This window comes from Nelumbo nucifera, chromosome 2 (genome assembly GCF_055504915.1).
Source record: "Nelumbo nucifera cultivar China Antique chromosome 2, China Antique-T2T, whole genome shotgun sequence".
Lineage (NCBI taxonomy): Eukaryota > Viridiplantae > Streptophyta > Magnoliopsida > Proteales > Nelumbonaceae > Nelumbo > Nelumbo nucifera.
In genome coordinates, this window is record NC_142650.1 from 31,600,332 (window position 1) to 31,625,657 (window position 25,326).

A 25,326-nucleotide genomic window follows, 5' to 3' on the forward strand; every position below is an offset into this window, starting at 1 on the left:
CACTTGCAACGACTTCTAACAGATTCTAACAACTTCGAAACCTTTAAACCAATTCTTGTAACTACTTAACTTCTAAGACTCCCCCTCAAGTTAGACATGGCTTTGATTAGGAAGAGACATGCCCAACTTGGGTAATAAGGAATGAAAGTGATCTCCCCCAAGTGCTTTGGTGAAAATATTTGCTGATTGAGTTTTAGAGGAGATATGGTGGGTGGAAATAGCTTGAGATTGGATGTGGTGATGCACAAATTGATAGTCAATTTCAATGTGCTTGGTCCTCTCATGAAAAACCGGGTTGGTGGTTATGTTTATCGCAGCTTTGTTGTCACAGTGTAGTTGCATGGGCAGAATATGTTGCGGTCCTAAATCAGCAAATAACCGCTTCAACCATAGAAGTTCACTTGTGGCAGATGCCATAGCTCGATACTCTGCTTCTGTAGAAGACCTTGAAACAGTGGTTTGCTTCTTTGATTTCCAAGATAGAGGAGAGTTTCCCAGCATTGTAATGTAACATGTGGTTGACCACCTACTAACTGGGCAACCAGCCCAATCTGAGTCACAATAGGCCTTAAGAATCAAGTTACTTGTTGCAGACAAGATAATTCCATGAGAAGTAGTGTTTTTCAAATACCAAAGAACATGAATAGTTGCATCCCAATGATCTTGTCGTGGAGCACTCATAAACTGAGTTAGAACATTAACGGCAAATGTTATGTCTGGGACTCTGGGCATGTGGTTGTCAAATAGGCTAATCTTCCAACAAGTCTTCTATATTGAGCTGCATCAGCTAACAAAAGTCCAGAGGCAAGGCCCAAATGTTGTTGTTGAAGCATGGGAAAGTTGTTGGGCGTACAGCCTGTCATGCCTGCATCTTGGAGAATTTCAAGTGTATACTTCCTTTGGAAAAGGTGTATGCCTTTTGTGGTTCGTGCGACCTCGATCCCTAGAAAATAGTGGAGGGGACCTAAATCCTTGCTATGAAAACATGATCCAAGGTTCTGTTTAAGGGCTGCTATCTGAGTAGGATCTGTCCCTGTGATCACAGGATCATCAACATAAACAAGCACAGCTATGAAATTATTTTGAGTGGAAGATGTGAACAATGTACAATCTGCACTCGATGCACTGAATCCACGAGTTCGGAGGGCTATAGAAAGCTTTTCAAACCACTATCTTGAGGCTTGTTTGAGCCCATAAAGAGATCCTTGTAGTTTGCACACACGGGTATCACCATCTTTAAGAAGTATAGGAGGAAGGTACATATACACTTTTTCATGTAGATCTCCATGTAAGAATGCATTATTCACGTCCATTTGATGTAATTCCCAATTGTGTATAGAAACAATGGGCAAGTGGCATCATACCGTAGCAAGTTTTGCAACGGGAGCATACGCCTCATTGTAATCAATGCCTTCAGTTTGGCTATAGCCCTTAGCTACTATCCGAGCTTTGTAACGGTCCATAGTGCCATCGGGTTTAAGTTTAACTTTGTAAATCCATTTGCATCCAATGGGATGTTTGCCTGGTGGTGGATCAATGATGGTCCAAGTTCGATTTCTGTTAACTACTTCTAGTTTAGCATCCATAGGTTCACACCATTTTGGATTTGAGACTGCTTAAGCATAGGACTTGGGTTCATGTACTTGGAATAATGAAGTTGTAAAGGCATTGGGTTGTGATGTGACAACGCTAGTTAATGGATGGGCTGTGGAGGTTAATGTGGGACATACATAGTCCTAAAAATGTTTGAGAATTCGAGTGGTTCTGATGGCCTAGTGTTGGGCCTAGAAGGTGTAGCTGGACTTTGATCCTAATGTTGATCAAGTTGGGATGCCTCTATATGTTCAGGTTGTAATGGGTGGTTCTGTTCTACATGTTCAACATGGGTTTCAGTCATGGATCTAGGTCTGAAATTGGCCCATGTTTCATCCAAAATGATAGGGTTGGGTTCAAGGTGTCCCATCACAATTTGTGGCTCAGAATCTGTTGTTCTATCATCATGAGAAAATGGGAACTAATTTTCATGGAACTAAACATCCCTTGAGACAAATATTTGTTGGGTGTCCAAATTGTAACTCAGTATTCTAACCATGTGGATATCCGAGGAATATGCATATTGTGGACCGCGGAGAGAATTTATCATGACCATGGACCTGAGCATAACATAAGCACCCAAATACATGCAAATGCTCATAACTTGGTTGTTTTCCAAACAATACCTCATAAGGAGATTTCCCTGATAGTAGGGGAGTTGGTAAGTGGTTGATCAAGTAGGCTGCAATCAATATGCATTCTCCCCAAAATGTGATAGGAAGTCCCGCTTGAGATCAGAAAGCATGTGCCATCTCTAGCAGGTGTCTGTGCTTTCGTTCAACCACTCCATTTTGTTGGTGTGTGTCAACACAAGTACTTTGATGCTCAATACTATGGGAAGCGTAGAAGGACTTCGTTGGGCCCGAACAAAACTCAAGCCCATTATCTGAATGAATGCAACGAACTACTGCTTCAAATTGATTATTAGCATAAACACAAAATTGTTGCAAGTAAATGGCTGCTTCAAATTTATTTTTGAGCAACAAAACCCAAGTAGCACGTAAACAATCATCAACAATTGTCAATAAATAATGAGCACCAGACAATGACGGGGTACGATATCCCTCCAAATGTCACAATGAATGGTATCAAAACAGGAATTAGATCCGGCTTGTCGCACAAGAAAAGGTATCCGTGTCATTTTGGCCTTACTACAAGTATCACAACAAACTTTATTTGAATGTGGAACATGTAACCTTTGTATGAGAGAGAGACGATCATATGAAGCATGACCTAGTCGATAATGCCATGTCTGTGTATCAGATGGAAGAGATGCAGTGTGGTTCGTCGATGGCTGATGATCTGAAAACACGTACAACCCATTGTGAAGTTTACCCACACCAATCAGCTTCTTGTGGGTCAAGTCCTGTATCACACAGAAAGTCGGGAACAAGATGACTGCACAATTCATATCAGCAATCAACTTACTAACTAATAAAAGATTGCAATGGAAATCCGGTAGGCATAGCACATTTGATAACTTGATTCCTAACGGCAGATTTACGGATGTCTGAGATTCCACCAGCACTGTGGTGCCATTTGGAAGCTATACAGGTCTCACATCACTGTCATTATCAGATGCAAAGGACCTCGGGAAGGTCATGTGGTCCGATGCACCACTATCAATTATCCATGTCTATTTATTTTCAAGAATACCTTGGAGTTCAGTGGCCTTACCAACAAAATTGGATGAATTAGGACGTTTACCGTTGTTGGAATTCAGCAGATCCATCAACTGTTGACATTGTTCTGTCGTGAGACTCATGAATGATGATGATCCCATTTCAGTTGAGGCAGCTTGAGCAAAGGAAGAAGACAAACGAGGGTTTTGCTTCTTGTTTCCTCGTGACTCCCAATTGGTTGGGTATCCAACCAATTCATAGCATCTATCTTTAGTATGATCAGTGTGTTTGTAGTGGTCACACTTCAGCTTAGAATGCCCTTCATTACGTTGAGCTTGAGAGTTGGTTGGGGTGCTCCCAACGTGCAGGGCTGCTGCTTCTATCTGAGGAGTTCGTCGACTTACAAAGGTTTGATACTTTTCTTCTTGAATGACCATTGCATAAACCCGACTTATACTCGACAATGGATCCAGGCTCAAGATGTTGGATCTAACGGTGTTGTAACAATCATTTAATCCAAGAAGAAATTGAAACACTTTTTCTCATTCTTTATCAGCCACGAATTCTTTCGTTGCTCCATAGGTGCAAGATCCACAAGTGCAACTTGGAATTAGGACGTAAACAAAGTGTTCATCCCATAAATATTTCAATATAGTGAAGTAGGCAGGGATCGACAAATTATCTTGTCTGATTAAGGCCAATTCTCATATGAGATGAAAGATTCGAGGAGTGTTCCCTTGCGAAAATCTTTCTCCAAATCACGCCAGATATCAGCAGTGCAATCCACATAAGCCACGTTGTCGTGAAGATCCCATGCAAGTGAGTTGAATAGCCAGGCGATGACCAGAGAATTGCATTTCCTCCATGCAAACAGGTCAGGTGAAGATTTGTCTAGTTTCTTGAGGGATTGATCCATCAACGAAGGCCAGCTTGTTCTTGGACAACAGGGCATTGGACATTGCCCTCTTCCAAATTGGGTAATTCTCTCCATTAAGGAGAAAGGAAATCAGCACTGTCGATCGTGTAACCTCTGGCACCCATGGATTTTGGTCAAGAATGATTCCAGGATCAATATTCAAGCAAGCTCTGATACCATGAAAAACCTTATCGCAGATGCGAAAGTTTATCACATATGACAAAGGTTCATCACAAGAGGTGTTAGTGCGATGAAGAATGGAAAGGGTGTCGGGCGTGAGTGAAAACTGAGAATGATGTCATTTACTTTTGATGTTAAATATTTATACATGTACACATGCCATAATAGAACCAACTGGATAGCTGGACAAGTGGATTGCCACTTGTAACAACTTCTAATGGATTCTAACAACTTCGAAACCGCTAAACCGATTCTTGTAACCGCTTAACTTCTAAGAGATAGAGAGAGCAATTTAAAATCCATAAACAGATGCTTAGCAAGAAAACCTAGATGCATAAAACAAATAAACTACAAGATTTGAACCCAGAAAGAGCTGAAAACAAAGAAACCAAAAGGGGAAAAATGACTATTGTTTTGCTTGTACCTTCGATAGTAGAACCTTCTTGACCTTTCTCTTGTAGTCTTGACAGTGGATGGACACTTTCAAGAGATGTGTCTAGGAAACAAAAAATAAATTTAAGGAACACTAAACAAGTTTATATTCAAGTTGGGAAAGAAAGAAGACATGGGTGTCAATATAAATAGTAATTTATCTCGTATTTCAGTGGTTGTATATCTTCTTCAGCTCCCATTGTTGCCATGAGAGAAAGAGAGAGGAGATAGAGAGAGACAGAGAGAGATGAATATGAGCTTAGGAAGGAGGTTGGTGGAGGAAGAAGAGAAAGCATTTAAACCAACAAATGTGGAAGCGGGAAACCCACATGCGGAGCTAGAATCGAAGGAGCATGAAGTTTCTTTGAGGGGCGAAAACCTGGTGAGAGAAGAGAGAAAGGTTGACCTTCGATTTTTAATGTTCACTTTGCAAAGAATCTTGATAGGTTTCAGCTCGACTTGACTCAGTAACGGTTCTTTCCGAAGCTTCCTTGAAACGGAAAAAGCAATTGGTGTTCAACCTCTAACATCCCTCTCTTTCGCTCTCTCATCACTTCCAATATACATACATGTTTTTTATAAAAAATAAATAATATAACAAATTTACAAAATACAATATAAATAAGGTATTTATAAATAAATAACATATATATATATATCAAATCAAATAGAGGTGATATAAATTCGATCCAATTTTTTATCGAATCTGTTATCTGATCCAAAGATCCAAAATGAGGATATCAAAATCTGAGTTTGGATTCCTTGCACTTGGTTTGGTGCATGCCAAGGTGCACTTCCAATTAGGTTATGTCAACGTCACACAACACCCCCGATTCACATGAGCGAGATTATAAAACAGCATGTATGGCCCCATTCCCATTAAATTTCATATTTCATTTTTTTTTCAAACTTAAAAACAACAAAAGAGTAAAAAAATAATGTTTGACTGCCTTTGTCTTTGCCAAGGACAAGCTTCCTTCTTCAACTTTTAGCCAAAGGCAAACATCATTCGTATGATTTTTTTGGGTAAATTACAAAGACTCCCTTGCTATGGGGTTAGTGATAAAGACTCCCTTATACTCCAATTTGCAACAAAGACCCCCCTCAACTTTTATATTGTGACAAATATCCCCTCGTCCGTTAAGTCAGATGACATAAGGCATTAAATTACCAAAATACCCCACTAAACTTTCTCTATTTTCTTTTTCTTCCCATTTTTTCTTAAAACCTAACTGACCCAGATGGAGATATGTTGCTTCAACAAAGTGACCGGGAAAACAACATAGTTCAAATTACATTTTTACCCTCACAATTAAAAAGGGACTAAATTCAAATTACATTTTTAACATTTTTTATATTTCCATGTGTATAAAAATAATCCTTATTTATGACATGTTTTTGTTTAATATGATGAATATACAATATTAGAGATGTGCCCAAATGTTTTTTTTTTTTTTGCAAAGTTTATGCATTTTTTGAGTTTTTATCATGTTTTTTATTTTTATTATTTAATTATGATTTCAAATATTGACACATTTGACCTAAAAGTTGAATTGTTGACCTGGACCAAATAGGAAATCAATTTTATTTTTTGTTGATTTTAAAATTTGTATCTCATTTGCATTACCAATGAAAACAATTTTTGTTTATGACACTTTTTTTCTTTAATATGATTAATATAACATATTAGATAAATGGCGCATTTTTTCTACATTTTTTATTTAACTATGGCATCATGGATTCACCCAATTGGACCAGATGGTTAAATTGGCTTACCCACCACTTGGGTGGAAGAATGGTTTCGTTTTTTTTTAATTTGAAAGAAAGGTAAATTACTAAAACCTCTCATGAAGTTTCTAATCGTTGCTGAAATCTCCCCTAAAGTTTTGTAATTACAATCGCCTCCCTTGAATTTTCTAAAACAATTGCAAGTAGACCACCCCCCCCCCCCCCCCTCTTAGAATCCTCTAACAATATGCACACAAATGTCCAAAATACCCATGTAGTTATTATTGAGGCTAGTTTTTGCATAACAATACAAACTTTAAACAACAAAAAAAGTTTAAAATTGCAACTTTAACTTTGAGGGATTCATATGAAAGGAAAATTTATAAAATAAATCAATTTTGGAAAATATTGGAAGGGTTTGGGGTAGTGATTGATATGAAGGGAAAACTTGAAAAATAAAAATTTTAGTCAAAGTAACATGGTTATTTTGGACATTTTCATGCCTCTTGTTAGAGGATTATAAGAGGAATGTTATACTTGCAACTATGTTAAAGTTCAAGAGGTGATTGCAATTACTAAACTTCAAGGGGTGTTTTCAACAATGGTTAGAAACTTCAGGGGACATTTTAGCATTTTACCCTTTAAAAACATGGTTTATTATTGTTAAAATTTATTTTTGTATTTGCTAAAGATCTAACTATCAGAATTATTAGATAAAAAAACACCTTAAATACAAGATTTAATGTGAGAGAATGTGAGTTAATACTTTAAATAAAAGATATAATGAGAGGGAATTAAATAAGGTGAAAATTATAAATGATATTACATTATTAGCTCTTAGAATTAAAGATGGACTAAATTCAAAAATATGGGTAGTTTAGTAAAGTTTCACACCCTCATGGGTACTTTTAATAGTATAAATAAATATACTATATGTATTTGTATGTAAGTGGAAATTTTAAATTACAATAAAAATTATAATTTATTAAATTTTGTATTCTATTTCCATCATAAATAAAAATTAACAATTATTTTTATTTGATATGATGAATATATAACATTAGAAATGTTCCCAAATGTTTTAGACAAAATTCTATACTATTTCATTTTTTGTGTTTTATTTTTTTAATTATTTATTATTCAACTATGACACCATGAGTTAATTTGAAAAGTTGGATAGTTGACCCACTATCTAGGTAGGAAAATAGCTTTGCTTTTAGATCAATTTTAAATTATATATTCCATCTACATTATATAAATAATTTTTACTTATTACACTTAATCTTTGTTTGATATAATTAATATATTAGAGATGTGTACATATTTTTTTGTAATTTTATATTCTTTTGATTATTTGAACTTTTTTATTTTTTAAATATTTATTATTTAACTATGACATCATCAATTAATCTATTTGACCCAACCCACGATCCAAAAAGGAAAATGGTTTGGTTTTTAGATTTTCTCTAGTTTTTTATTTTTCTATTTTTAAAATTTTATTATTTGACTATGATGTCATTTCATTTCTAGGTTGATTTAGATTTGACATTTCATTTTCATCATTAATAAAAATATTTCTTATATTTTATAATTATTTTGTTTACTATAATGAATATACAATATTAGAGATATGCCCAATTACTTTCGTTTTTTTTCTATATTTTATATTTTATTTATTTTAACCCCAACCAAATGGTTGAAATGCTTATCCACCATCGATTTGGGATTCATAAGTGAAAGAAATCATTTTATCTACTAATAGTGGCCAAATTGGCGTATTACCAAATCACGCCCCTATTGCCACAGCCGTAAATATAGGTATTTTGAGAATCCGCCTTAACGACCAATGGTTAACGATGATTCTGATGGGCAGTTTCGCTAGAATAGGCAATAATGAGATCACCATTTTAGTAAACGATGCGGAGAATGGTAGTGACATTGATCCGCAAGAAGCTCAGCGAACTATTGAAATAGCTGAAGCTAACTTGAGTAGAGCTGAAGGCAAGAGACAAACATTGAGGCGAATCTAGCTCTCAGACGAGCTAGGACGCGAGTAGAGGCTATTAATGTAATTTCGTAACTAGTTGGTGCGTCCAAATAATCAAAGTAAATTCTGTTTATACGCCATATTTGGATTTTACCGATTGAATACAATCAAGTGTAATCGAATTCTGATGTAATGAAAAAAAAAAAACAAACAAATACAAATAAAAAAATTAATTTAAATTAATTTGAATTGAATAGAAATAGAATAAGAATACAAGTAGTGGAAGGATGGAAAAGATACAAAATCAATAAAAAAAGGTGGGTAAAAAAACTTATTAGATACCATTGACCCCGGTATCTAATAAGTTCTATCTACTATTGGATTTGAACTAATGACTCCCGCCGTATGGAAGCAATACTCTAACCACTGAGTTAAGTAGGTCGTTTATTATCATAAAGAGAAATAAATGGGATCCATCACATCGATGGATTATAGATGGAATATTACTTCTAAGCAATACCAATCCTTAGTAGGAAAGAGATCCGAGAGCTATTATGCCGGATCATGAAATATTCATCTTGACAAGAAATTATATTTTCAAATTACTTTTCAAAATCTTTATTTTTATACTATTAAAATTAATGTTGCATATTTAATTAGTAGAATTTAATGATGAGAAAAATATAGCACAAATATAGGATATAATGAGAGAATATAACTTAGATATGCGATTTAATGATAGAGAAGAAAATAGGAAAATAGTTTTATTTCCAATTGGTTTTAAATATTATATTCTATTTCCATAATTAATAAAAGTATTTCTTATTTATTATAATTATTATTTTTTAATATGTTGAATATATGATTTTAAAAATGTTCCTAAATTTTTATTTAATTTCTATATTTTTTGAATTTTTTATTATTTAATTGTGGCAACATGAGTTGGCCCGTTTGACCCAAAGTGGTTTAATTTCTTACCACCACCTAGATGAAAACATTATTTTTTACATGTAGATTTTCAAAGCACAAGTTTTTATGTTATTGGAATTATTAATTTATTATGTATGGATTTAATTAGTGGAATTTAGTGATGAAAATAAATAAAATGCTTTAAATATATGATTCAATGAGGGTGAATGAGAGTTAATACCTTAGATGTAGGATTTAATGAGAGAATTGAGTGCATTGAATAATAGTATTCAATTTACATTTTTACCCTTACAAAAAAGGGACCATATTTCAAAAAAGGAGGTATTTTAGTCAAGAAAAAATTCCAGAAATTTTAGAGGTTATTCATACTTTTTATAGTAGTATAGATTTTTCCCCTTCCCCAATGAAATCGCCCATTACACTGTTCGTCTTCAACCCCCCGAACTCAAACCAGTAGTGGAGCAGTGGTGAAACTCTTCTCGAGCTTTCTTCTTCCATTCTTCCTCTCTCCTTTCTCCTTATCCTTCATAGTATTTCCTCTTTTTTTTTTCTTTCTTCATTCTCTCTCCCCCTCTCTTCCTCACTACACCGAGTTGAAAGATCCTTGTCAGGGAACTGTTCATCTTCTTCAACCCTTCGACACAACAGCGAAGCAGTCACAAAACCACTTCTCTCAATGGCGAAACCACCTTCATCACTGAGAATATGCTGCTCATCATCCTCCTCCTCTAGACAATAGTGATTGGTACTGGGTTGGGTTCAGTGGTGACTTATTGCAACGATGGGTGTGAGGCAGTGATTCAATGGTAAAGCAGGAGTTGAGGAGAGAGAGAGAGAGAGAGAGAGAGAATGAGAGGACTTGTAGAGGAGCTGCCGTTGGTAAAAGATACAGCAACAGTAATGGAGATGTGGTGAGGAACAAGGGAGAAGTTTTTTGGTCTACTACGGGGAAGTTGATCAGGAAAAAAAAAAAGGTTAATGGATATGGAGAGAAAGAGTAAGAAGGTGGATTAGAAAAACCTACCTCCACTGTTGAGAGTTGCAGCGACAGCTATGGAAAGAAAGGAAGATGGAGGAGGTGAGAGAGTAAACTCCGGGTACAGATTTCTCAACCCAGGCGAACATCTCCTTGTCCATTTTCTTACGGGCCTTGACATAAGAAGCAATCTTGGACTCGTCTCTCCTCCCGATGGCCACCTAGGCAGCTAAGTTTTCCTCCTTAAGATCCAAGAGCTTAACTCAGAAGATGTCGACAAAGTGGAGGAAATCTTTGAGGAGCTTCTCGACCCGGTGGGACAGCAGAGTAAGTCTAAGTCTAGGGAATCTAAAGGAGGTCGTCAAGGGAGTCGTGAATTGTTATGATTGAATTAGGAGCCTCCGATATTAGGAGACTCAGCTGAGTTAGGATCAAATTCGGAGTAGGAGTCTCCGTTCTCTTCTAATCCTTATCTTGTATAGTTGAGATAGGAAAGATCGGTTTGAATTTGTATATATGTATCTGAATACTCAATGAATGAAAATACAAGAAAGGAAAATCCAGAAAAGTTATGTTTTTACATGGTATCAGAGCGAGGTTGAAGACGAGGAAACGCGAGATTGGAAAAGAAACCTTGGCCTACTTTCTTCGTCCAAGAATTCCATCTTGGAAAAAGAGGCGCAGGGAGCTGAGGGATCGAGATGCTGCCCAGCGAGTGCAAGTGCAAGACGCGAAGTGGCAAATGCAATCGGTAAAACCAAAATCCAACCCAACTATCTGTTGAGCCACTCGGAATTTCTCCATCAACGGCTTGGATCCGCTTGTCCAAAGGTTTCCACTACTTCAGAAACTGTGAGAAGGAATCCCCACCACCTGGTTTCTTCTCGGACAACGATTTCGCCACTCTCGAAAAGTTCTGCTTGTCCAACGGTAGAATCATCACACTGTCCAATCCATGCCGCCCTCGAAAAGCCTCGGCAACAGAGCCAAGGATTGAAGGCAGAAGAAGAAGAAGAAGAATCGATAGAGAAAGGCTGGCATTTTCGAGTTCCACCTAAATCAGCGGCACCCTTTTTAGTTTTCATGCATGGGAGGAAAATGCATAACCGGACATTTTCCAGCCTGCCAGAAGGACGTTACCACGTCAATAGCATACCAGAGAGGCGGAGATGCGAGGGATGGAATGTTTGGCATTTTCCAACGGCTGGTTAGTTTTATGGGATGACAATTTCTCCGCCTCTGGGTCGGACTGTTTTCTCTGGAATCCTTTTACACGGAGGAGACTTGCATCTTGTTTGCCCGACCTGACGACGACCAATGGATTCATCAAGATTTGTAGCAACAGTTGGACAGTAAGACTATGACTGTTTATCGGTTGCGGGGCCAAAGCATATGCTTATACTTTTAATGAAAGTCTAACTATTATAGAAGTGGAGTTGCTGCTACTACTGCCACCGTAACCTTATTCGAAGTGCAGGATCCTCGAACTGATATAAAAGCCATAGTACGACAGTTTTATTTGGTAGATTCTTGAGGAGACATCGTCATTGTTTCCAAGATATACTTGGGATGTGCGTTTGATGAGATGGACAATTTTGAAATCTTCAAGTTTGATTTCTGTAAATTGGTTTGGACAGTGGTGAAAAGCCTCGGCAATCAACTTCCACCGTCTCGGCGCTCCAACGGGGTGCTTTGACATCTGTTTCTTCAGCAAATCGTAATCCTCATCGGTCCACTCATTTTCTTCCTCGATCACAGATCCATTACCAGACGAAATCGAAGCGCAGACGAAAATTAAAGGCTTATTGAATTTTTTGATTTCGGGAGCGGAGGTTGAAGTTCTGCGGTAGGTTTTGCCTCTTCAGGGAGTTTCGAATAAAACTCACGAACGTCCGGATCTTTAACGGTTTTTCGGCGAGTCAAAGTTCTGCAGCAAACACGATGGTCGATATGGCTGAAAACAAAGAAAAAGAACACAGTGGGCGTGGTGGATGGAAACAAGGAGCAGGGGCAGGAGGAAAAGGTCGTGGCGGCCAAGTCAAGGCCAATACAGCCAAAGTCTCTGCGCAAGCCAATGCGTCTCAAGGAGAATCAATCGATGCAGTCAAGACTGGGTTAAATGGACTAAGTAGTGAGCAGGGGAACATGTTACTCAATCTTTTGAACACACAGAAAGAGGGGAGTCAACAACTAAGTGGTAAGCGAAAATTGTCATAGTGGATAATAGACACATGGGCTTCTCATCATATGACAGGAAGACTCGAGTCGATGAGAGACATAAAGAACATCATTCCATGCTTTGTCGGGCTTCTAGATGGGAAAGCGACAATAGCAGAGAAAGAAGGCACAGTTACGCTGGACGATCATCTGAAATTGACTAATGTTTTATATGTGCCTAGTTTGCATTACAATCTAATTTCTATGCCGCAAATGATTGAGGAGTCGAATTGTGTTGTTCAGTTCACAAATAAATTCTGTGTGATACAGGACCGAACTATGAGGATGCTGATTGGAGCGGGTGAACAGCGAGAGGGACTCTATTATTTTTGGAGCATTGCATCAACAAGAGCAATGAAGACTACAGAGAGCAAGATGTGTGATATTTGGCATCAAAGGTTAGGGCATCCTTCTCATAAAATTGTTAAGTTGCTGCCTTTTGTTAGTACTAAAAATAATAAGGATGGCAATATTAAGGGTTGTGATATATGCTTCCGAGCTAAACAATGTCGAGAAGGGTTTGTTTCTAGTAATAATAAAGCATCCGATATCTTTGAGTTAATTCATTGTGATTTATGGGGTCCTTATAGAACTACAACTTCTTGTGGTGCTCATTATTTCTTGACAATAGTAGATGATTTTTCTAGAGGTGTTTGGATTTATTTTCTGATTGATAAGACAAAAGTGGGACAAGTTCTTTGAATTTTTTTTTTCTATGGTTCAAAGGCAATTTAACAAACATGTCAAAGTGGTTCGTACTGATAATGGGACTGAGTTTGTCTGCTTGGCTAGTTATTTTGCTCAGCATGGTATTATTCATCAAACCACTTGTGACGGGACTCTCAACAAAACGGGAGGGTTGAACGCAAACACTGCCACATACTCAATGTTGCCCGAGCATTGCGTTTTCAAGCTAGCATGCCTATTGATTTTTTGGGGGAATGTGTATTGACCACATGTTATTTGATCAATCGGACACCGTCCATTCTATTGAAGGGAAAGACTCCCTATGAAGTTTTATTTGGGCGATCTCCTTCTTATGATAATGTGCGAGTTTTTGGTTGCTTGGCATATGCGCATAATCATGAACATGGAGGGGATAAATTTCTCAATCGAAACAAACAATGTGTTTTTGTTGGGTATCCTTTTGGAAAGAAATGATGGAGGTTGTATGATTTAGAGTCCGACACGTTCTTTGCATCAAGAGATGTTACCTTTTTAGAGGACGAATTCCCTTATGCACGCAAGGAGGATGAACAACCAAACAAAGCACAAGGCCAATTTCATTGTGGAATAGGTGGGGCAGATGAGGTGTTGGTGCCATCCACTTATTTACCAGGACAAGCAAATGGCGAGATGGAGACTAACCAGCGAGGTGAACTCGCAGAAGAAGGAACCCATGTAGACCAAAATGCCAATACTAGTGAACCCATGCATTCTTCTGACGTCACCACAGAAAATGCAAGTGAAGACAGTCCTGACGTCAGGGGGGGTGGCAATGTTGAGCAACAACAACACTCTGATTCTCATTTGGGGCGTGGGCATCGATAGAAACAGCAGTCCACAAGGTTAAGAGACTATGTGCTTCACACCACACAACGCTTGAGTCCCTCTCCGCGTCCCTTTGCAAGCTCATTCGGTCAATCACATCTTGCAAGTAGTCCTTATCTCATAGATAACTATGTGAATTATAACAATTTTTCTCGTCGACATCATGCTTTCTTGGCAGCTATTACTGCAGGAGTTGAACCTACTTCTTTTGCTGAGGCCGTAAAGGATGAAAAATGGAGGGATGCAATGTAGAAAGAAATACAGGCACTTGAGAATAATCAGACATGGACTGTAGAGCCTTTGCCATCTGAAAAACGAGCCATAGGATGCAAATGGGTATATTGAATCAAGTACAACGTTGATGGGACACTGGAAAGATACAAAGCCTGTCTCGTAATCTTTGGGAACAAACAGGTTGAGGGAATTGATTATAATGAAACTTTTGCCCCAGTTGCAAAAATGGTTACTGTCCGTACCTTTCTTGCAGTTGCAGCAGCTAGAAATTGGGAGCTTCATCAAATGGACGTACATAATGCATTCTTGCACGGTGACCTTCATGAGGAAGTCTACATGCGAATGCCTCCTGGGTTTCAGTCAGATAAACCAGGTATGGTGTGTCGGTTGCGAAAATCTCTGTATGGCTTGAAACAAGCGCCGAAATGTTGGTTTGCTAAATTAACCACAGCCTTGGAGACATATGGGTTTCAGCAATCAGGTTCATATTACTCCCTATTCACCTTTCGTCGAGACATGGTACATGTGTTTGTCCTCGTGTATGTGGACGACATTATCGTGTCAGGTAATAATCATATGGCAATTCAGGTCTTCAAGAAATATTTTAGTGACTGCTTCCATATGAAAGACTTAGGACCATTGAAATATTTTTTGGGCATTGAAGTTGCCCGAAACTCAACAGGAATTTTTCTGTCTCAACGAAAGTATGCTCTGGATATTATCGCTGAAGTGGGATTACTTGGTGCAAAACTTGCTCCTTTTCCTATGGAGCAGAATCACAATCTGGCCTTGACAGATGGGCCTCTCTTATCTGATCATGAGCGATACAGGCGCTTAGTGGGCAGGCTTATTTATCTCTCAGCAACTCGTCCTGAGTTGTCTTATTGTGTGCACGTTCTGTCCCAATTCATGCAGCAACCGCAAGAAAGACATTGGGAGGCTGCATTGCGAGTGGTGCGCTACTTGAAAGGAAATCCTGGTCAATGAATTCTCTTGCGTTCAGATTGTGACTTGCAGTTATATGCATGGTGTGATTCAGACTGGGCGAGTTGTCCTTTGTCCCAGCGTTCCCTGTCTGGGTGATTTATTCTACTTGGGAAATCGTCGATTTCCTGGAAAACTAAGAAACAACACATTGTGGCTCGTTCTTCAGCGAAAGCAGAGTATCGGTCTATGGCCACGGCCATGTGTGAATTAAAATGGTTGAAGGGATTGTTATTAGCTCTTGGAGTGACGCATTCGAACCCAATGCGATTATATTGTGATAGTCAGGCAGCCTTGGATATTACAGCAAACCCAGTATTTCATGAGCGTACGAAACATATTGAAGTTGATTGCCATTTTGTTCGTGATGAGATTCAAAATGGTTGCATTTGTCCTGCTTATGTGTCGACTACCGTCCAGTTGGCTGACATCTTTACAAAGGCACTGGGTCGAAGAGAATTTGAGTATTTTCTCCACAAGTTGGGCATTCACAACCTGCATGCTCCAACTTGAGGGGGGGTGTTAGGATTGAATTAGGAGTCTTCGGGATTAGGAGACTCTGCTGAGTTAGGATCAAATTGGTAGTAGGAGTCTCCGTTCTCTTCTAATCCTTATCTTGTATAGTTGAGATAGGAAATATAGGTTTGAGTTTGTATATATGTATCTGAATCCTCAATGAATGAAAATACAAAAAAGGAAAAGTTATGTTTTTACATGAATGCACCTGAGGTAGCTCAAACCGTCACAAAGCCAGGCAAAATTCTGGGAAAAGGGCTTTAGATTCATAGGTCTTGAGCTCAATGATCTCATCCTTCCCTTTTCTTGCTTGTAGTGAAGGATGGCCGGGTGTTTCGAGAGTGGGGATGCCTTTCGGAAGTTGTCGGTGTTTCGAATGGCAAGGTCTTTAGTGTAGAGGTTGAGCACCATTTCAGAACAAACCCAAATCGAGGTGATCTGTGATCTTCATCTCATATCCAAGCACGACCCGAATAGTCGTTCCTTCATAGCAAAAGCTGGTGTTGTTCCTTATCTCACTGGAACCCGCTATTCCTCCTCCGTCTTCTTGCATGCTACGACTACTATAGGTCCGACAGGGAAGGGAGATGGTGGTGATGTTGAATGTGGGGTCGGCTTGCGTGGTGGAGCAAGCAGAGAAGAGGACTACGATATTAGAGGTCAACGGAAAATAGATCTAAGTATCTCTCAGATCTCAAAATTTGGGCTCCTTACAAATCTGAGAGATACTCTGCCAGTGGAAAGTTCTCTGAAAAATTCGTCGGATAATATAGTGATCAGATCCAATTTCAGGACTTTGTTTCTCATATCTCAAATTTTGGGGTAATTTCGTCACTGATTTTCAAATCACATCTCAAACAAAAAGGGCATTTTCAACCGGGTAAATTAGAGATTTTTGAAAATTATAACAGTGATGTCACATGCTTTAGGTAATTGTCAAAAATAATAAAAATACTTTAAGACAATACTAAAACAATAAGATTAGAGTTAATTAATTTCCTAAATGTTATAGGTATTTTAAAAAAAATTAGAGATGTGAGTCCCATCTCAAAAGTTCTTACTTTTGGGTCCCATGGTAAATAAATTCCATTATTCCACCAAGCCATTCCCTGACAACCCCCGTGTGTTTGGAAGCATGGATATTTTTATATAGGTGTGCCCCTTCAACATTTCTCTTTTCATGCTTTTCTGTGTATATTGAGAATAACAAAAGATAACTTTGATTTCTATACAGGTTTATTCTTTGGAAAAAGTGATTTTTTTAAATTCCCCCAACAATTACACATTTTTCACTGTTATGATGTAGTGCCTAATAACGTTTAATTATCATTTTTTTTTATAAGCAACGCTTAATTATCATTATTACCTTTCTCTGGTAATAAGCAACACACGTAGAAGTTGCCGTCGAATCGTCGTGCTCACTGCTCAGGGGCAGGAATAGTAAATTATTGTCCAACAAAGGGTCAAAATAGAATATAGAAGTCTTCTAAACCGCCTAACTGAGTCCCCGAGTGAGGCCATCTGATTCATTGGAAAAGCGTGGCTCACCTCATTCTTCTTATAAATTAACACACCAGCCCAACTAATCCCTCTGCTTCACTTCACCGGTTCGCTCTCTCTCTAGAAGCCATCATCAGAAACAAAGAAGAAAGAAGCGAAGAGTTGCAGCAGCGATCCCTCTTCGGAGCTTTTCCTCGCTCTTTTCTTCATTGCTTTGGTCGTGTGAACCGCTGAAAATGACGGGGACTGGAGTGTTTGCGGATATCTTAGATGGTGATGTTTACAAGTACTACTCAGAAGGAGAGTGGAAGACATCTTCTTCTGGAAAATCTGTGGCGATCATCAATCCTACTACCAGAAAAACTCAGTACAAGGTTCAAGGTAATCAATTTAAGCGTTTAATTGATAATGTCTCTACCAGAAAAACTTGAGGATCCTTTATGATAATGTCTCGTAAGCCCGAAATGTTATCCTTCTTTGAGTTTTTTGCTCAATTTTGACGATCCGCCACCTTAATAGTTCCAATTTCCAATTTAATGTTTTTAGTTCAGGTTTGGCTTGAAATTTGAAGATCATAAGATCCTGGCTTATGTTTCCATTGAAAACTTCAAATTGATATTTTTGTTTCCTGATTTTTCAATTAGAAGTGTGATCAGATTCAGAGTAGCTTATTGACCCCTCTAATTGAAAGTTGAAACTAGATTAATATTGGAGTTTCTCAAAGAATAATAAGCGGAGTTTATCTGTCTTTTTCGTTCTTCCGGTATCATAGATATTGCCTTTCTTCAAACACAGTCTTTTTTTTTCCTGAGATTTTGAGGGGAGATCGATTTGTCAGCACTTTTCCTAATAATTTCTTGTTCTTCGTTGAACAAGTGATGTCAGCCCTGCATTCTTCCGACCAATTCGCTATTTTTATGCAAATTATGAAATTAGGGGAAAAAGAGGATATCATGAAAACGCTTCAATGACGAGCGAACGAATCCGAATATTGGCATATGCCCCCAGGCCCATTGGCCCTATTCTGTTCCAACCTCTAAAACAGATTGAGCCGGACAACGACGACTTGATCCGGGTCGACCTCAATAAACCTATACCATCCGAGTTACATCGCCAACAGTGCCGAGTTGAGTTGACTCTTTGCTGACAACTCGTTGTCTTGTCCAAGTTTCTGATTAACCCATGCTGGCCTCCAAACAGCTTGTACACAAGCAGAGGTGAACAAAATCATGGAAGCTGCCAAAACAGCCCAGAAGGTGTGGGCCAAGACTCCTCTCTGGAAGAGAGCAGAGCTACTACACAAGGCCGCTGCAGTCCTCAAGGAGCACAAAGGTCCCATCGCGGAGTGCCTCGTCAAAGAGATCGCGAAACCCGCTAAGGATGCTGTCACTGAGGTAACGAACTTATATCTGAGTTTCTTTGTTATTTGATGGGTGTCAAATTTGCAAAATTTGGGACTCAATTGGTGCTTGAACTTAATCTTACTTGCATTTGTGGTATGGTTGATGAAGGTTGTTAGGTCTGGAGATTTGGTGTCTTACACTGCAGAAGAAGGTGTTAGAATTCTAGGAGAGGGGAAGTTCCTTGTATCCGATAGTTTTCCCGGGAACGAGAGGACCAAATACTGCCTTACTTCTAAGGTAATTTCCCACCCTCGTTTTTTCTTGTTTGCTTGAATAGTAGTGGTTCATTGAGTCAAGAGTATGTTTCTTTTTGATAACAAGTTAAGAAGTATGTTGACTTGTTTGATGGGTAGTCGGGTACAAAAATAATTTGACATTTTATTGGATTGATCCGATTGGATAAGTGGTTTGGCTTTAGATTGCGTGGAGGAAAAGCTCTCTAGCAGATGAGCGGGTATGGATAAACCGTTTGTCTTTATCCGGAAATGACTATGTATCCTTATTTCAATTTTGTCGGGAAACCAACTTCTGGTGCAGAGGGTTTAAGTGTTCAACCCATGGTTTTCAAAACCGGATCGGACCGGAAAAACCAGGAACCGGTCATCGGTTCCGTCTTTCCCCAAAACCGTTGATTTTGGTCAGCAAACCACTGAACCGGCTGGTTAATCGTTCGAACGGCTTTGACCATTTTTTATTTTTTTTTATTTTTTATTTTTTTTGTCAGAACAGGTCGAATGGTCGGGCTGTTTGAACCGGTAACCAGGCCCCTGACCGGTTCGGTTTTAAAAACCATGGTTCAACCATCCCTACAACCCTACCTTCAGGAGCCAGGGATCATGAATGCGTCCAAAAAAAAGTATCGTCTTTATTGATAACTAATGCTAGCCACTAGTAGGGGTACAAGTCGGGCCAGGTTAGGTCGTGTAACCCAACCTGAGCTATGAACCCTAACACAATCCGAAAGTTTTCAGGTTGGCAAGTTTGCGCAATTTCTCTGAATTCTTTTGTCAAATGTTCTTATGTACTATATTCAAGGATTGAGGTCAATTCAGTTTTAGCATGATGATACTTAAAAAGGACATAGTTATCATGTTTCTGGAATACATACATCCATACATATATACAAACATGTGTGCAAGGAATTATTAACCATATATAATATATGGCATTTGGACTTAACTATTATGAAGCTGAGTCAGATTTTGATGGGATTGAGTTGCAAAGGCCTTAACCCTAACCCAACCCAAAGTTAAAGTTGGGTTTATACTTTTCAACCCTAGCCCAAACTTGAGCCTGACCCGACCTGGATTGGGTTCGGGCTAACCCAGCCCAAGTTGCAGAGTAGCCACTAGGGATATGAATATAGATCTAATGCATAAGGTGTGTGAGGATGACTGAGGAGCTGAAAGATGTGATGCGCCTAGTTAAAAATTTAAAATTTCCAAATAGCCAAACAAGTGTGGTCATTATTTGATAACTATTGCTCTAATAAAGATGCATCAACTGTAGATTGCTGGTAAAGGCTCATAAGGCATCATAATAAGGAGGCAAACCTTGAGAAAGCAGCCTCCCTGGGCAATAAGGGACAAAGAACAACCATTTTTTCAATGATATGCCCCGTCAGAGGTCAAGATAAGTCAGCTGATGCCATGGATGTTGGGTACCTGGAACCTGACCCAAGTTGCACCCTAGAGCTGGGTTTCATGTTTGAGCAGGATTTTTTAAGATGGTTGGAATGCATGGCATGGTATGCGCACTTTTGGACAACTTGGTGTCTCTCCATTGGGTATCCTAGTGTCTAGGTTTAATTTTAGCTAGAAAGCTAAGCCCAATGCAGCAGGACAATAGAATATTCATCTGACCTTCTGGACTTGAAAAAAAAAATTAATAAAAATTAAAGACCTTCTGGACTTCATGCCAAACTATCCAATAAACAAGTGCACTAACTCTGAAGGAAAAATGAACAAGAAAGTTGGTAAAATTATTTTAAGAGGATGTTTTGAAATTGAAACCAGAGGATTTGGTAGTTTGGTTCAGTTGATGGCATAACTGGTCCCTAACTTGTTTGTCTGATCTGACATTGATTTTCATTAAAAAAAAAAAAATCAGTTTGGACTGGTGAACCAAGATGATTAAACCAATATTTTAAATTAAACCAGAGGTCAAATTATCAGGTAGGTTGTTTCATTATTTTCGTGGTTTCACTGCCAATTTATCTGGTGGTGACCATTGAACCGTCCCAGAACTGTTGATCAGAGACTCAGCCAGTTCCTAATTTTAACAGTGCATCCAGTTTTCAAACTGTTGGTCAATCTACCAGAGTACCAGTCCAATGGATGACTATTGAACCATCCCAGAACTGTTGATCCCATCCAATTTCCAGTTCATCCTGTTTTAACTATTGGTCTGAACTGCTAAGCTATACCTAATCAGATGGTTCTTTTTCAAACTTCCATTTCTTCATATAAACCTGCAGGGTGAATCTTCCAGTCCAATAGGTTAGACCGACCAATCATGGATATGCCTACACAAGTGCTAGTTTTGGAACTTTGTTTAAGGTAAAATAACAATTTCACACAAGTCAATTGTGATTACTGATGGGGGAGAAAAGAAAAAGAGAAAAAAGATACACTCACAGAGATATTGCAAATAGATCCTGTCATGCGCATTAAAGTTTAAATGGTACGTGAAAGTTTTATCTGTAGATTTTTTTATTGCATGAAAAAGGTTGGGTTCTGCCGTTTTGGATAAATTGCATATCATCTTTTCTGTAAATTGTACCTAGATGAACCTTTTTTTCTTTTCTTCTTTTTTTTTCCTTTTATCTGCCTTTACTTGTGTGTGTTTCTGATCTTTCTTAGAACTTGGAATGTACCTAAGTCCTCTCATGAAGTGAATATGATTTTTATTTTCCTGGAAGATTTCCAAACCTTACTATTTTATGTATACATAATTTTAGTAAGATTTAGACTCTTACATTCTATGAATTTCTATCCAACCAGAACTTTAAAAGCAAGATGTAGTGAAACTAAAAAATCAAGTTCATAGTCATCTTTGTTGATTTCTTCTTCATTATTTCAGAATAGGTTAATGACTTTGACTGTGCATTTAACTGCAGATTCCACTTGGGGTCATATTAGCAATTCCGCCTTTCAACTATCCTGTTAACTTAGCAGTCTCAAAAATTGCTCCTGCACTGATTGCTGGTAACTCCCTGGTGCTCAAACCTCCAACTCAGGTATTCTACCCTGAAACTTCATTTATGCTCTAATCTGTGAGAGGGGCCGGTCTACCCCATGAACCACTCACCAACCCGAAACAACCCCTGTATGGGTGTATCGGGAAGGCTCTGATATGATACATATCGGCCGATACATGACGATATTTTGAACCTTGGTCTGGGTAGTAAATATGCAATATGCACATTTCCAATAAGCTGACTTCTTCTGCGTTCTTCACAGGGTGCTGTTGCTGCTCTCCATATGATTCATTGTTTTCACTTGGCTGGTTTTCCCAAAGGCCTTATCAGCTGTGTTACTGGAAAGGGCTCTGAGATTGGAGACTTCCTCACAATGCATCCTAGCGTGAATTGTATAAGGTTATCTTTACTTACCTCCAGGCCTTCAATGCTTCATAAGGTTGTGTTTACATTTGTGCAATAAATGTTCACTTTCTCCTACCCCATGAGCATCTTTCATTTGTTCAGTTTCACTGGTGGAGACACTGGAATAGCAATCTCAAAGAAGGCAGGCATGATCCCTCTTCAAATGGAACTGGGAGGAAAAGATGCTTGCATCGTTCTTGAAGATGCTGATTTGGATTTAGTTGCAGTAAACATCATAAAAGGAGGATTCTCTTACAGGTTAGGGATTTAGGGAAATCTCTAAACTTGCTACTGAACTATTTGGCTCTTAACTCTTATAAATACATCTGACAAACATGTCCTGATTGCTGTGTTTTCATCTATAACAGTGGTCAAAGATGTACAGCTGTTAAGGTTGTCTTGGTGATTGAGTCTGTAGCTGATGCTCTTGTTGAAAAAGTTAAGTCCAAAGTAGCAAAGTTGACTGTTGGACCACCAGAGGATGATTGTGATATCACACCAGTTGTGACAGAATCATCGGCGAACTTCATTGAAGGATTGGTGATGGATGCCAAACAGAAAGGAGCAACATTTTGCCAAGAGTACAGGAGAGAAGGAAATCTGATCTGGCCTCTCTTGTTAGATCATGTTCGACCTGATATGAGGATTGCATGGGAGGAACCATTTGGACCTGTTTTGCCAGTCATAAGGATAAACTCTGTTGAAGAAGGAATTCACCATTGCAATGCTAGCAATTTTGGCCTGCAGGTAAATATTCCATCTTCCTATCCTCCCTTTTTTTCAGTATAATTCTCTCTGTCTTCCTATGAAACATTGAAGATTCTACAGCAAGGTGTTTTCTCCTAACCTGTCATCATTCTATTGAGAACATATGATATTTCCAACCCTAAGTTTGTTTTATTGTAATCTCCCTGGACCTAGCTATTAATTAGAAACAAAGATTGCTCCTCAATCCAGGAGTTCCAGAACAATCCAATGAGTGGTTGCCTTGGATTTCTGTAGTCCAATAATCACTGGCCTAAAATCAATAACTTAGTGGTTTGATAATTCATTTAAATTGGTATTGGGCTAACAATTAGAACTATACTGTAATCTGGTTTCCAAAACAATAATCGGAACCTCACTTTTGGTTTCAATTAATAGTGAGTTGTGTTAGTAGATAGGTTGGCAAATTAAAATAACGAATATTCAATTCAAATCAGCTTTAATCCGAATCTGACAAACATGGGATTCAATCCCAGGACTCCGCTACAACCAGCAGAAGATTACCAGCCAGACAGTAGGCAACTTCAAGATCATTAATTGCAAATTTCTTTGTCTATTACATTGTTGCTCTTCTCAATTAGTGCTTGTCATCCATGTTGATAGTAAACAATGATTAGTTAACTGAATTGTTCATGCTAAAATTAATGTTTCTCTTATGCATGAATAAAAACATAGGGCTGCGTCTTCACAAGGGATATAAACAAAGCAATCTTGATTAGTGATGCAATGGAGACGGGGACAGTTCAAATCAATTCGGCACCAGCTCGGGGCCCAGATCATTTTCCTTTCCAGGTGCATTGACTCTCCAAAGTCCAAAATAACATGACACTGGAATCTTAGAATCACTGGATTGTTGTCATTTATTGCAGGGCCTGAGAGACAGTGGAATCGGATCACAAGGAGTGACGAACAGTATTAACCTGATGACCAAGGTTAAGAGCACTGTGATAAACCTACCAACCCCTTCATACACCATGGGTTAATTTGTTTACTGGGAAATTACCACTTTTGTTTTAGTCAATTACTATTGGCTGTTTGATTGTAGATTTAAATGATGAGAATAATGGGATTCACTTGACTCTCTGGTTAAGTGAAGAGAGATGATCACCTAAACAAATGAAACGGTTTACCTACTTCATCCTCTCAGTCCAAGCCTTCCGTTTGGAAGCTTGAGCAGTCCAAGATGTATCTGCAACTTATACTACCACACTAGGAGTATACAAATAGTGATGAATAATAGTTATTTTTAAGTGATTTGTGGTCTTTATTATTTGATTTACCAATTTTTTCTAATAACACTTGGCCAGATCACTTCTAGAAGTAGCCCGCTCTGAGCCAAATGGAGCTGCAAGGCCCAATATCATGTACCATACAATTTAAGGTACATGACTGTATAATCGAAACGAGGGAAATTTATGGTTTCCCGGTAAGGGTGTTCATGGTCCAGTTTTGTTCAGTTTGGAGAGTTTGGACCAAGTGGTTTAAAAGATATCCGAACCAAATCAAACCATTTTAGTATAGAAACCAAATCAGATCAAACCATTCTATTACACTTTAGTCCAGTTTTTATAATATGATCTGGGCCATTCTACTGGACTTAACTCAATTAGAAAGCCAAATAACATGTACTCCCAGGTAAATAACAAATATAATTCAAATATCAAATTGAAAAATTAACAAGTACCACAGCTAAAAATTTGAGACAAACAACAATGTATGAAATGTTAAATAAATATATACATACAGACATCATTGGGAGAATGACCGTTCAGCCCAGGGTCAGATTTCATAGGCCTAAAGTACAGTTGGGGTAGGTGTCAGCTCATATGAGTGCATAGGGTGTGGGTTTTTGACCTTTTGAATGTTTATAGGGTTGCAGCAGAATTCAGAATTCTGCATTAGGCCTGTCTGTACTTCTCCATTAAAAATATGTATTATACATGCACACACACTAATAACATTATTAATAATTTGGTTTAATTCAATTTACAGTTTGGTCTGGTTTCTGAAATTTAGAAAACTAAACCAAACTAAAATTACGCTCTGAGAAATTGTTAGATCAAACAAAACTGTTTTTAGGCTAAACTAGACCAAACTGCCAATTTCAGTGCAATTTGGCAATTTGAATTAGGCTATAAATGGGTTGGTTCTACCTGACTACCCAAACTAACTATGACGGTTTTGGTTC

General features: G+C 38.3%; 1 protein-coding gene across 1 annotated transcript; it reads left to right on the plus strand.

The window, feature by feature from the left end:
* Positions 1-17,364: 17,364 nt before the first annotated feature.
* On the plus strand, positions 17,365-24,392 carry LOC104603324 (NADP-dependent glyceraldehyde-3-phosphate dehydrogenase). Its single transcript, XM_010267325.3, has 9 exons — positions 17,365-17,747; positions 18,567-18,760; positions 18,878-19,006; positions 21,888-22,007; positions 22,231-22,367; positions 22,476-22,631; positions 22,742-23,120; positions 23,814-23,930; positions 24,008-24,392. The coding sequence occupies exons 1-9, from the start codon at positions 17,603-17,605 to the stop codon at positions 24,119-24,121; spliced, it is 1,491 nt and encodes a 496-aa protein (XP_010265627.1). The 5' UTR covers positions 17,365-17,602; the 3' UTR covers positions 24,122-24,392.
* The last annotated feature ends 934 nt before the right edge of the window (positions 24,393-25,326 follow it).